At 25.2% G+C, this 14,224-nt stretch overlaps 1 protein-coding gene across 1 annotated transcript in view; it reads left to right on the forward strand.

Moving 5' to 3' along the window:
- LOC101237856 (integrin alpha-7) overlaps nucleotides 1–14,224 on the forward strand; it is an 81,715-nt gene that overhangs the window by 42,566 nt on the left and 24,925 nt on the right. Inside the window, exons 9-18 of the mRNA XM_065811021.1 lie at nucleotides 868–912; nucleotides 3,805–3,845; nucleotides 5,047–5,112; nucleotides 5,195–5,253; nucleotides 5,378–5,474; nucleotides 5,580–5,697; nucleotides 5,884–5,978; nucleotides 6,136–6,253; nucleotides 8,881–8,926; nucleotides 9,051–9,152. Of these exons, the coding sequence (XP_065667093.1) occupies nucleotides 868–912; nucleotides 3,805–3,845; nucleotides 5,047–5,112; nucleotides 5,195–5,253; nucleotides 5,378–5,474; nucleotides 5,580–5,697; nucleotides 5,884–5,978; nucleotides 6,136–6,253; nucleotides 8,881–8,926; nucleotides 9,051–9,152 (787 nt within the window). The remainder of the gene's footprint in view (nucleotides 1–867; nucleotides 913–3,804; nucleotides 3,846–5,046; nucleotides 5,113–5,194; nucleotides 5,254–5,377; nucleotides 5,475–5,579; nucleotides 5,698–5,883; nucleotides 5,979–6,135; nucleotides 6,254–8,880; nucleotides 8,927–9,050; nucleotides 9,153–14,224) is intronic.

The raw sequence follows: 14,224 nt of genomic DNA on the forward strand, positions 1-14,224 counted from the left end.
AGTATTAATCTTTTTAACCTCTTTTTATTTTATCTCTTTGTGAATTGTTTTTAATTTTTCAAAAAATTTATTAAAATTTGAAGTTTCAAATTCAACATTATTTAAACGATTTCTTTTCAAATGAGTTCCTAAAAATAAATTGCTATAAAAATATATATATGTATATATATATATATATATATATATATATATATATATATATATATATATATATATATATAAAATGGAATTGCGTTTTTTCTATTCTATTTTAAGTTTCATGTTCTTGGAAGAAATTTCTACACAAAATAATTTTTCGTTAAAAGTTTTTTATGCTAACAATAAATAGGATATACATTGCTATGGCTAACTTTTGCAAGCTTAACTTTAAGCATATAAAGTATATTTATTAGTAAAGTTGAGTAACTTAACTTAATGGTTGTTTTGATTTACTTTATAGGTAAATTTAGTGTGCTGTACTTATCCACCAAGTGCATCACACTATATGTAACATTAAAGTCTAAGTTGAAATTATTGGCTTTTATTTACTTCATTATTTAATTGAATAATAAAAATATTAAAAACGCTTTTGAATGAAAATCTCAATGCAAGTGAGCAAATATTCTCATACTTCTATATTAAAGTTATATTTTGTGTGATATACTTTAAGGATGGCACCTACTCAAAACCTCAGACACAAATGTTCTACATTTTTAAAAACATCTAAAAAAAATTCAAGTTAAGAAGAAAAAAAAAAGAAATCGCAAATAAAAGTTTGTTAAGAAAAAATTCATTACAAAATTGCAAAAGCAATACTACTAATTGGAGCCCTTAAGTGTATATATATTTTTTATATTTATTTATATTTTATTATATATTATTATACAGGTTATTCAGTAGCTTATGGTAACTTCTTTTCATCAGATGTAAAAGGTATGCAATTTCAATTGATATATTTATTTTGAAAATATCTCTTTCACTCTTTGCATACACACTTAATATAGATTTAAAAGAGTAGGGTTTAAAAGAGTAGGGTTCAAATTAGTAGGGTTTAAAAGAATAGGGTTGAAAATCGCCCTATCAGCTTAAAAGTTATTTATAAATTTAAACTAAAGATGTTTAATGATTTTGTATTGTTGTCACAAGTATGTAAAGCATATTTATTTAAGCCTTTGCATATTGGAGTATAGGATTTTTTGCAGATCCATATTCTATACAATATAATGAGTTTATTAAAAACTTGTTGTTCACTATATATATTCAACTTGAAGATTTTAGAGTTTGGATTATAGGGTGGCATTTTTCTGGTGTGCGCCAAAAAAGTATATTCTAATATTCTTTGTCTTGCAAACTAATTGCTTCATGAGGATTTCTTTTTATGTTTGCACAGCGCAAATTGTTTGCATTAATACGAAGCAAAGATGGTGGACAGGCTAAAAGCTATGCAGTTTACATGCATATCAAAATGTTTTATACTCATTTCAAGAGTACTAAAACATTTCTAAACAAGAGTAATAAAAAATTCTCTGCTGCAGTTAGCATTGACTCAATTAACAGTATAGTATATGAGAACCAAATCTCTACAAATGAGCAATTGATTTATCAAACAGCCATCTGCATTATTTAGAAAAAAATTACAACTGCAAAACAAATGCAAATGTTTTAAGTAGTTCAGTTTTCACAGTTAAAAAGGTTTCGAAATCAATTGCAAATTATTTGATAAAGAAAGTTCTAATTTGCCAAAAAGTTATTTATTTAACACTGGTTCTTTTTTACAAAACTTGCTTAACAAAATGTAAACTTTTTTTTATAGTAAACTAAAAAAATACAAATTATTAAAGTAATAAAAAATGCAATTTTAAATTTTTTTTATGATAAGCATGTTGATCATGTCTTTCACGTGATAAAAGATTTAATTAAAAGCTTTTACGCAAATGCCTTATTTAATAGCTATAAGTTTTTATTATCAAGTTCTGGCACCAGGAAGTTTGAATAATGGAGTTCTCGCACCATGAAGGCATTTAAAAAAAGATACTTTGTAGTATCTATGCTACTACAAAAATATCAAATTATATAACTATGTGAGCGTATCAACGTTATATAATAAATTAATGTTATATAAATAAAGTTTTGAAATAGTTTTAAATTTTTTTTTTTTACAAAAGGAAAAATATTTTTTATGGAAAATCTCTGATAAGATTAATGCAAAAGTTATTATATTTTATTAAGAGTTGCATACTGTTATGATTATTCATGTAAGACATCCCATAATGCTAAATTTACAATAATTTATAGGAGTTGGCAGGCATTTGTATGATCTGCTTACAATATTATCTTTACCTGTTGTAAGCTATATGTTGTAAGATATGAGAATAAATAAATCTAAGATCTTATTTAAAAAAAAAAAAAAAAAAAAGTTGAATTATTATATTATAGTATTTTTTCTTTTTCTTCAAAAATTTTTATATTTTATTTTAATTCTTTTTATTACTTTCCATTTTTGAATGTTTTTTTCCTTTAACTTTTTTTGTCGTTCTTTTTTCTTTTCTTGTTTCTTTTGTTTTTTTTCTTTTGTTAATTTGTTTGATTTGGTTTTTAATTCTTTGTTTATGCTTATTGCTTTTTTATTTATTTCTTTTTCTTCACTCACTTATTTATTTTTCTTATTTTATTCTTTTTTCTTTTCCATTTTTTTTTTTAAATTTATAAAATTTGTTATAAATTGTTATTATGGCGTTGGCCATTCCAGAAGACTCTGCACTGTATGATTGAGGTTTATTAAATAATGTTATTGGAAAAACTAAGCACAGAATACAAATTATGTCTGTCAGCATAATTTAAATAAATCTAATGTAAAAAAATGTATAAAAGTAACCACAACAAGATTTGAACTTCTGTATACACATAATAATGCAACAGCTGTAAAAAGATAACTAACCACATTTTCAAAGTTATCAAATTATATAACTAAATGAACATTTCAGCATATAATAAATTAATGTTTTTAATTAAATTTAATTATTGTATTATCATCAAAAGTGGATAAACGTTTAATATTATTAAAAGTAGTTTACTCTTTAGAGTTATTTAATTCTTTTTGCAGTAAATTTTTTTTTTACCTTCTTTTCCATATTGCCAATTATTATATTTATTTATTCAAAAGTTTTAATAAATTCTTTGACATTACATTGACATTGTTTGGGATCCCTGTAAAAAAAAAAGTTCCCTTTTTGAAAAAATGTCCAAACCTAATGGTCTGACATAAAACCTAGCAGGCATTAACCTAATGGTTGGGGCTCCTAAATCTATTGTAATCATACTCATATTCTCACCTATTGTTATTTGTAATTTGTAATTATTGTTATTTGTAATTTGTAATTATTGTTATTTGTAATTTGTAATTATTGTTATTTGTAATTTGTAATTATTGTTATTTGTAATAAATGAAATTGTAGTGTAATTGTAATAATAAATGAAAATATGAGAAAATTTGAAATATATTCTCAACTTTTAAACTTATATTTAAACTTTTAAAACAGTAACAAAAAGTTAATCATAACGGTTTTCTGACATAATAATTACTGATCTTTGAAGTCCAATAATATATGCAGTCAGCTTTTTCATAATCAATAAGCGCATGATATAAAACAATTTTTTTACAAATTAACAGTTATATAAATTGCAAATTAATAGTTATATAAATTGATGGGTTAATAATTGCCAATTTATGTGCTCAATAAAGTAAGCTAAAAGGTAATAAAATTGTAATCCTATTTGCTATTCGTATAACTATATCTATAATATAATATTGTTTTATTTTTTAAGGTTTTGCCTCTGGTGGACCTCGCCATCAAAGTTTTGGAAAAGTATTTATATTTTTATTTTGTTTCAAATTGTTATTTAACAATGTTTTTTTTATTATTATTATTTAATAATTGATCATTGTTATTCGTGACTTTAATGCTCATCACGCTGGATAGCTTAGATCTAGTATCGCTGACCCTGCTGGCACTAAAACTCAAAATTTTTGTCTTGTTCGATCTCTTACCTAGGATAGTTAATTTTGTGACTGGTTTAAAAAACATCCCAAATTACTTAACTTCTTAGTTTGTGTTACTGACTTCAGCTTCTAATTAGTTTCTTTATGTTCTACTTTAGATGGTTCAGATCATCATATGTTCTCAGAAACCTTTTTTTACTTTAGATTTGTGCTGATTCTTCTTATTTTTGTGATTACTATTGTTGTGATTACTATTGTGTTTGTTAAGTGTAAACTAATCTGATTGTATATTTTTTAGGTTACATATTACTTATATGCAGAATAAAGCCTTCTATGCTGGTTTTAGTATTATCTAATATTAGTTCATCCTGTCATCTCAAATCTTTATAACTACTAAATGTCTGACTAATGTCTGATTTTACACTTTATTCTCACATATCATATTTTGTTTTCAGATGTAAGTTTCTTGAGACATTTGGAAAATATTTAATAGTGTCATTAAAATATGAAAATGACATTTGTAGTTTTTATTTTTTAAAACCTGTAGGTTTACTATTATGAGGAAAGCTTTAAATAAATAAGCTTCTCATATCTCATCTTGAGTCTAATTATTAACTTTTTAAAAATTAGTTCAGATTTTGATCTTTTATTGTTGTTGTTATTATTGTTGTTGTTGCTGTGGTTATTAAGGTGTTCCCAGGAATTCTTATTGTCTTATCACAGAGCACCATGGAAATACATTTAGCTAGGAAGTTCATGCTGTCTTCCTTACCAATGTTGTTTATTGGGCTAGAGCTGGCATTGAACCTCCGACTTCTTGGTTCTGAGCCAGTCTGACTACTGCGCCACAGCTGCACAAAGTTGTTCAACTTTTATTATTTGTTAGCCATAATAACAGAAATGTTTTTTTTGTGCATTAGATAAATCAGTAAGGCAAAGGCTGTTGTTTATGACATATCAAATTCTATAATACTAATCAAAAATGTTGTTGCACATACAAGAAAAATTGAATTTGAGTTAATAATTTACAATAATATTGTTGTAGATACAATAAAATTCATTTTTAGGTACTACTTTATAATGATGTTAAATCTAATATACCAACTCAAGAACTTCCCGAAATATTTGACGAGGTAAAGTTGATTTTTTTATTTATTAGTGTTTTGTGTTTATAAAGTTCCATAATATAATTATATCATATTTACCTTTTTTCAGCTTCAAATAGCATCTGGTTTTGGTATAGCATTATGTGCAATTGATTCAGACAACAATATGTAAATAGCATTCTTTGTAGTTAACTTATAAAGTTGTTTATCTCAAAGAAATATTTAAAATAGCAGTAGTATGAGATTAATGTACATACATAGTAATAAAATTTGTTATAAAATTTTTTTCAAGGTTTTCTGAGCTTATTGTTGGTGCTCCATTTTATGCTGAGTCCACATCAATATACAATCATGGAAAGGTTTATGTTTATGAAAAGTCTTTTAAAATGGTAAGATTTTTAAAATAGTAATTTTTTTTTTATGAAAAGGTTTGAGAGAGGGTTTCAAATACATAAAAATTATCACAAATAATTTTTAAAATACATAATTTTTAGAATAAACTTGTGTTAATTAAAGAACTATATGGTAACAGAGATGGGGTGAGTGATATTAATGCCCATTTTGGTTATGCACTTGCCAATGCTGGAGATCTAAACAAAGATGGGTTTCCTGGTTAGTTAATATTTGATATATTATTTTTATTTTTAATTTTTAAATAGAAAAGTTTTGAGTCAAAAATTTTTTAAAAAAACGTTTTTTTAACAAAGTTGTTAAAAAAACTTATACACTTATGTACAGTTTTATTTCAAGTTTTAAATATTAAATTTCTTCTTAAAAATTCAAAATTTAAACTTTTAGACTTAGTTGTTGGTGCACCATATGAAAATAATGGTCAAGGAGCAGTGTATGTGTTTCAAGGTGCCAAAAGTGGTTTAATTACTAAATACTCACAGGTTATTACTGTTATTACAAAATTACCCACGTTTGTGCAGTACTAATAGTAGGTTTTTTATAAAAATAAACAAAAAAAAAATTTTTTTAAAGTTTTCTTTTTTATTATCTTTTACACCATTAACTTATTTTTATTTATATTTATTATTTGTATACCAGTATATCGTGGCATCCTCAGTCATGTCAGGTTTAACCAAGAGATCTCTTACTGTACCATTAAAAGCTTTTGGACGCTCTTTAGCCACAGGACTTGATCTGGATAACAACGGTTACAATGGTAACCATAACTTTTTCAGTTCACAATAATTTTTTTGCATTGTATTCATTAATAAATTTTCATAAAATTTTTTTTAATTTATATTTATTTGATAAAAGTAGTAACTAACTAACTAGCATGGCAACAAGTAAGATCTTTGTTTAACTAGTACTTAGATCACTTGGTACTTAGCTGAAAATGTGTTACAGTGTTGCATCAGTTTTTTCCCACATTAAGGGCAGTACCACAGAGTGCATTATTTTACACGTGCCTACACACACACACTCACACACACACACACTAATTTTCACAAAATTAAATAAATTTTTGTTTTTTATTATTTCATAATAAAATTTACTTTAATTTAATTACAAACTTGAAATGTGATTTTAATTATAAAAATGACACTATAATGTGGCTCTCAAAGATTAACTTGAAAAAAAAGTTTGTTATTATTTTAGTTGTAAAAAGTAGAATACAATTTTTAAGTGTGTATTAATGACTGATTTGAATGTGTGTTATTGACTGATTTGAATTTTAGCTTTTACAAAAAAAAAATCATAATAGTAAATATGGAATAAATGATAATTTGGTATTCTATTGCCTCTTAAATTTCTTTTCTGACTTTTTAGTTCTTCTTCTTCACATATTTGCTTGTGAATGAGCTAAAAAATGCTCATCAATAAATTATTTAATTAGTTTTTGTTTTTTATTTTTTGTGTGTTATATATTAGTTTTGTGCTATATTTAATGTTATTATCGAGATAATATATCTTCTATATTTATCTTTATCGAGATTCTGGTAAAAAATAATTAATATTTAACACCATTATTTTGTAAACAAAATTATAACAATCATGGCTAAAATTATGAAAAAGTGTAGCGTTTAGTTTATTTTAAAATTTACTACCAGAAAATTTGTATTTGTCAACTTCCTTAGTTTTGACAGGTGAATATAAAATATTGTCTAAATTTTCTAATATTCCAAAATATATAAAAAATATTTTTCCAATATTTCATATGAATTAAAAAATATCAAATATAGTATGTTTTTTTAACACAATAAATTTTTTAACACTAAATTAAAGTACTTTTAAAATTCAAGTTACCATTATTTATTTTCATTTCTTTCAAATTTTTACAATAACATGTTAATTATTGCATTAATAATAATGTGTTTTATGTTAAATATAAATTTGCATAAAAAGGCTACAAAACTACATACTTTTTATTTTTGTGGTTATAAAATGTTAAATGGAACAAAATTTAAAATTGTAATAATGCTGAGACAACACATACCAGTTGCTGAGACAACCAGTAAAACCTTTAGATTATACTTTTACGATTCTTGTAAACTGACAGTTAGGACTTAGTACCGTGTACATTAGTTTTTTATATTTTAAAGACGTATATTTCTTTAGCCAGATTTTTTTTTAATGACTAAAACGCTCTTTTCAAGTGGTGCAATTTTGCAAAGTTACACCATTTGTCAATATCAACACTCAAAACGATTTAATTTTGACCCTTTAGCTTTAACAAAGTTTAAAAATTTTCATAGCATTATAATTTTCATAGCGTTGTCAACTATCGTTTTTTGTATCATTACATATTTTCTTTGTCATTTTATTAGGTATTTCAAGTTGGTATGCAGTTATTGACATTTTGACAGAAGTTTAGTTATCAAATAGCACTTGCAAAGTATATGATGAAATTACTTTTTTATCCATATTTAAATTCACAAAATTTAGCAAGTTAATTTAAATCAACATAATTATTCATATTTTTGAACAAAAGCACTTTAATAGTTACTGTTTTTTATTGAAATCAATTATTAATAAAGACATAAATTTAATGGAAAGAAAAGCAAAAGACAAAAAATACAACAAAGATACGAAAGTTAGAACAAAGCTGACATTGTTTAGATAACAATAGAAAAGGTTCAAAATGTATAAGATTTTATAGAATGTATAATATTCATTCAAAAATCATACAATCAACTAACACTATATGTTATTAATTTACTTTACAAAAAGATGTTTTTATTCCTTATTGTCTTCCCCCCTCCTCCCCCATATCTCTCAATTTTTCCCTCTTACCTGACTTGCACCTTGCTATGCATATATTATTACTCTGTTGACATCTATGATGCAATATACTTGTTTAAAAAAAACAACCAAAGTAACAAAGTCACTTTCAGTAACATCGAAATTGTTATTTCATCCACAAGAATGGCTTTAGGATAGCAATTAAATTTTGATACACAAATATTATACAATGTTGCATGTTTTTTTTTCAACAAAATGTTAAAAAGTGTGTATGTTAATGGTGTTAATATAATTCATCAAATTTGGAAGAAAAAGTACCTACTTGTCTCTTATTATGATCGGGTAATTGGTTTGGGTATTTTAAAAAATAAACAAATATAAGTAAAATACATGTTTAAGTTATTAAGACTTTAGTTTAAAGCAAATTGTGCAAACAAGTTATAAAACAAAAAATATTTTTTTATTTTTACAAAACTTTATTTAGGATTTGAATTTGAATTAAGCGTATACACTAAAAGTTTATGTGCATCTATTGTTGATCTAAAAATTGTGTATAGTTATTTGTAATTAGTATTTGAATGTTTTACAATTTTGTATTTGCAGATGTTCTTGTTGGAGCATATGCATCAAACCAAGTTGTTCTTCTCAGGTTGATTTTTAAATATTTTGTTTGAGAGGTTCTACTAATATTATATTACTGAATTTATTACAATATTATATTACTAAAATTATTATTTATAATTATATCTAATTTTAATGCTTGTAATATTTAGAAGTCGTCCAGTTATTGAAGTTCACATTAAAGTGACCTTTACACCTGAGAATATTAACATCAGTGATCGTCATTGTTCAGTTGATGGAAAGTTAACACCCTGGTAAATTTTAAATTTAAACTTTTTTTTTTGCAGATAAAAACTTTGTATTTGCATATAGATGATTAAATAAGATATTTTTATTAATGTTGATAAGCCACAAGAAACTAAAACAGTATTGTGTATGAAATATAGTGTGCTAATAATTACCTAAACTATAACCAAATTAACCTAGTGACTTTACATGAAGTAATTAGTAAGCGACCGGGGCCAGGGTCGGGGCTAGGTTTGGTAACACATAGCCATGACCAGGGCCAGGTTTATGATCAGGGCTGCATTAATATTGATAGATCCTATAAAAATGTTATCTTTAAAATTTATAAAATGAATTTTATTTAAAAACAGTATTTTATAGGATCTATCAATTTTAATGCAGCCCCGGCTGGGTTTATGACCGGGGTTGCATTTATATTGATAGATCCTATAAAAGTATTGTTTTTAATTATAACTCATATCATAAATTTCAATTAAAAATAACATTTTTATAGGATCTATCAATATTAATGCAGCACTGATCATAAACTCATCCCCGGTCGCGGCTATGTGTTATCAAACCTGGCCCCGGCCATAGCCCCAGTCGTTTACTAGAAGTAATGTAGCAAAAATAGCAGTTTATTAAATATATAATACATAGTAAGTAAATGTGTATATATTACAAACAAATAGTATATAAAGAGCATTTTTCTTAAAGGAAGTCCATTCTTTCTAAAGTTGGGATTTTTCAGCATATGAATTTTTTATTGAAATCTTAGTATTAATAAAAAAATTGTTTGTCACCTTTACTTACGAGTACAAAATTATTCAATTTCAAGAAATATTTTGCAGAATAAAATGCTCTTCATGTAGTAAAAGCAAATTGCAACATTATGACATTAAGTAAAGTAAATTAAGGAATTAGCCTAAATAAAAATAAAGTTAAATATTCTTTAAATGTCTTTAGTAAAAGTAAAGTAAGTTTTAAGTATAAAAGTACCAGGTTTTAGGTTGAATAGATTTGATCTAATACAAATTTAAATAGGTTAATTCTAGATTGTTAGTTACAAATTCAAATACAAGCATTTGTGTTTTATGTTAAAAAAAAATTTTTTTTGCTAAAATTTATAACTAAAGATCAACTTAAATTAACTTAATCTAACTTTTTCATTAATTCTATTAAATAATACATTTGTTCTAAATTTTAAGGGAAAGTTTAAAGAAAAGTCATATCTCAGGAACATTTCTACTGAAACATAAATGACTCTCTTTTACTTATATTGTTACTGTATTTTATAAGAAAAATGTTTCTCGATTAACTTACTTTTTGTAATTGTATTTTTATTTTTATATTTTTATATACTTTAATATATTTTATTTATATTTAATAAATATATTTTAATAACTTAATATAAAGTAATTAAAGAAGAATTACTGAAACTATTTTAATGTACAATTTGAAATTTTTTATTTTAATGTACAATTTAAAAATTTATATTTTTATAAAACAATATTAAATACAAGTTTAAAGGACAATACTGATAAAATGGTATACTAAATAGAAGAATTAAAACAAGTTTTTTTAATACATATCTCTTAAAAACAGATTTTAAAATTATTTTAGTGTTAAAAATAAAGGTTGTCTGCTACAACAACAAAAAATTATTTCTTAGTTTTTCTCATTAAAAAACTAGTTGCAAATTATGTCGACAATGTCGATAGCATTTCCATGTGCAACATAGCACTGTTAATACTCTGTTATTTTATAGCTGTTGATGGTATCAGTCTCTCTGAGAGCTAAAACAGAGTTCAAATATTTTAAAACCCTATATAGGCTCAGAATAGGCAAAGATATGTGCAATCTAATTTTCTAATTTGAAAAGAAAAGGCGTCCATTCGTTTGTTAAAAATTGAATTCAAAAATATCAAAAACCATAGTAAATAATAAAACTGATAAGTTGTTATATACAATAATTATATAAATATATCAAATAATAATAACAAAAAAAAATTTAATTTTTCTAGAACTTTTTTACATCAAAGTATATAATTTACATTATTTATTATTACATTAATGTATATAATTTTACAAAACTTTACAATTTAAAACAGCCACAATTTTTAAAGTAGGAGGGAGTGGGGTACCATAATACACTTTTAGTTTTTGCTTCATAAAATTTTTTTTAATACACCTTTTTTAGGCAATTGATTTAATTGGTAGAATAAATTTATACCTACAAAGTTAAATTTATTAACTACCAATATATAACAAGTTAAGTTTGTGAAAATTAGAAATTTGTATCAAGGTTCCCCACCCATAAGGACCTTGATACAAAAAACTGACCTTGTAAAAATTTACTGTAAATGTTAAAAGAAATGATTTTCAGAATTGTTATGACAAAATAGAATACTATTCTACAGTTTTAGGGCTTCCCACAAATCCTGTATCAAGTTATCATATTTTCTAATAGAAAAAAATGCTAATAGAAAACATTGAATAACATACCTTAAAACTTAGCAACTTTTAAAACTAATAAATTACTTTGTCATCAAAAAAACACAAAATTTGACCCCTTGCAGGCCTAATGACATCAAATGATATAATTTTTCTTAAACCATCGTTCTAGTAGTAACTGTTTCACCATATAAAAATGGTTGCCACAACTTTTAAGATGGCTCCACAATTACAATGTTTCATGGTGCCCCACTCTCCCCTACAAAAATTATCTTTAAAGTAAAGATTTAAAAAAAGCAGTTTGTTTTTCTATTTTTTGAGAATCCATTGCTTTTATAGCTAACCCAATCAATCTGCAACATTCTCTATTCTCGTAAATAACTGTAAACAAGAACTCTAATTGGAATTGGCCTCAGACATTTGTTTCAGCTTTATATACAGGATCATCATGCAGGATCATCTAGCAATAAACAGATTACATAACATTGTAGTATTTTTCTAATAATTATTAGAAAAAGTTGAGAACCTGATGAAGCTTCATTTGTTTTATTATAGTAACTAATACTTTTTCTAATCTTCAAGTGTTTAAAGTTTTAAAAATGCTATTTTATTATGTTGTTAATTATGTTAATTATATTATCATAATTATATCTTTAATTATGTTGTTATATTATTTTTGTTATAATATATATTATGAATAATTTTAAAAAGGCTGTTATACAGCCTTTTTAAAATTAAAAAGTTAAAAAAGATAATCTCTTCAGGGTTCCTAAATTTACATGGAACGTACAAATTTTTTTTTTGAAAAGACTTTAATATTTAACTCTTTTTAATCAATAAGCTGGTTTAAAGATGCGGCAACAAGCTTACAACAACTCCTGCACCAGCTTAAGATTTAAACTTTGCAAAAGGTTCTTCACTAGTAGTCTGGTACATATAATTTTTATATTGAGTAATCTTCATAGACCAGTGATATTAAATTTTACAAATAATGCCTTTATAGATCTTTTCTTGTTTGACTCATACATTATTTTCCTCCATTTCTTTAAATTAACAACATACGAAAATCCATCACCAATATAATCTTTATTGAAATTTTGAGATTTTTGAGAGTTCTCTTGACCAAGGAGATTTTGATACCTTTTAAATACCCTGGAGAATACTCAAAATGAATTTCCTGTATTGATAATAACACAAATTTATCTAAATATTTATTTTCAATATCTATTTGTTTTGACTTTTATTCCATTTTTTAATAAATGTGTACATTCTTTTATTCAAAATCAGCAAATCAGATTGCATATATTGTGTTTATTCAGGTTTTCAAAGTATGTATTCAGAAAACCTTACTTCCAGTTGTCCTTTAAACTGAGTTTTAGAGTTGTACCTTTAATTAGGAGATAACAAAAAGTCACTACTTGACAACTTGGCCACTACCGAGGAGGCATAAGCAAAACAGTTAAAAGTGTTAAAAAGTTTATAATTAATCATAAATAAGGTTTTCAAAATATCAAAATATCTTTTTAGTTTTGAAAGTTTACACTTATGAAATCTGCTTGTGTGATCACTTAAACTGCAATCTTGGCATAACTTGGGAGGGTGAGAATGAATGATTCAGTTCAAGACACCAGGATCAGATTTCTCTAAAAGACAACTCATCACATATGTAAGCTGTTTTAAATATGATGTCTTATGATAGAGAAGCTTAAATAGTTATATATTGGTTGGACACAGAAAAATCCAGTCAACTTTAAATTGAGATTTCTCTAAAACCATAAATGTTTTTTATTTCAATTTTTTTTATATTAAATGTGTTTACATCAATTAGGGTTTCAACTTAATTTTAAGGGGTTTGATGGGCAAGAAATTGAATTTTATAGCAGGTTGATGCCATCGTTTTGCAGGTTTTTTCTTTTTAACCTTATTGATCACATTAATCCACTTTTTTTGGAAGTCCTTTTTATTTTTTTTACTCCACCTGTCTAACAAAGAACTCCTTTAACTTTTGCCCCAAAATATTTAATTTTGCACTCTTTAGGACAGTTTTGAGGATTCGCATCTTTAGGAACAATTTTCACATTATTATCTTTGCACCACTGTAGAACCTTTTTAGAATAGTGAGAAGCAGCAAGATCTGGTCAAAAAAGACATTGATATTTGTGTTTTTTCATAAATGGCAAGTCTTTTTATGAAGGCATTCTTTAATGTAGAGATCGGCAGTCAAGGTCTTCTTAGTGACAAAACAAGAGGGCTGCATACCACAGCTATAACTTGCTTGCCACACAAGTAACTTGGATGCAAACATTTCTTGTCAAATATATTTAAATTGATCATGGACAGGTTTATCTTTGTTCTCAAAGTAAAATTGTTGACCAGGAAGTTATAAAAAATCTGCCTTGCAATATGTTTCGTCATCTTTAATTATGCCCATACTTTTATCAGCCAATTATTTTAACTAACTTCTTTGCGCATTGAATTCGGTGTATTTTTCTTATAAAATGCTTTAATTCCAGCATTTTTAAGTACTTTTTTGATATAAGAATGTGAAGTCTTGAATTTTCTTGCTTGATCTTGATGTGACTGGTTTGGATTTCTTGCTATTGAACTGAGAATCGACTTTACCTTTTAGGATTTATGGAAAGTTTTC

The sequence above is a fragment of the Hydra vulgaris genome, chromosome 11, assembly GCF_038396675.1.
Source record: "Hydra vulgaris chromosome 11, alternate assembly HydraT2T_AEP".
NCBI classification, from domain to species: Eukaryota; Metazoa; Cnidaria; class Hydrozoa; order Anthoathecata; family Hydridae; genus Hydra; species Hydra vulgaris.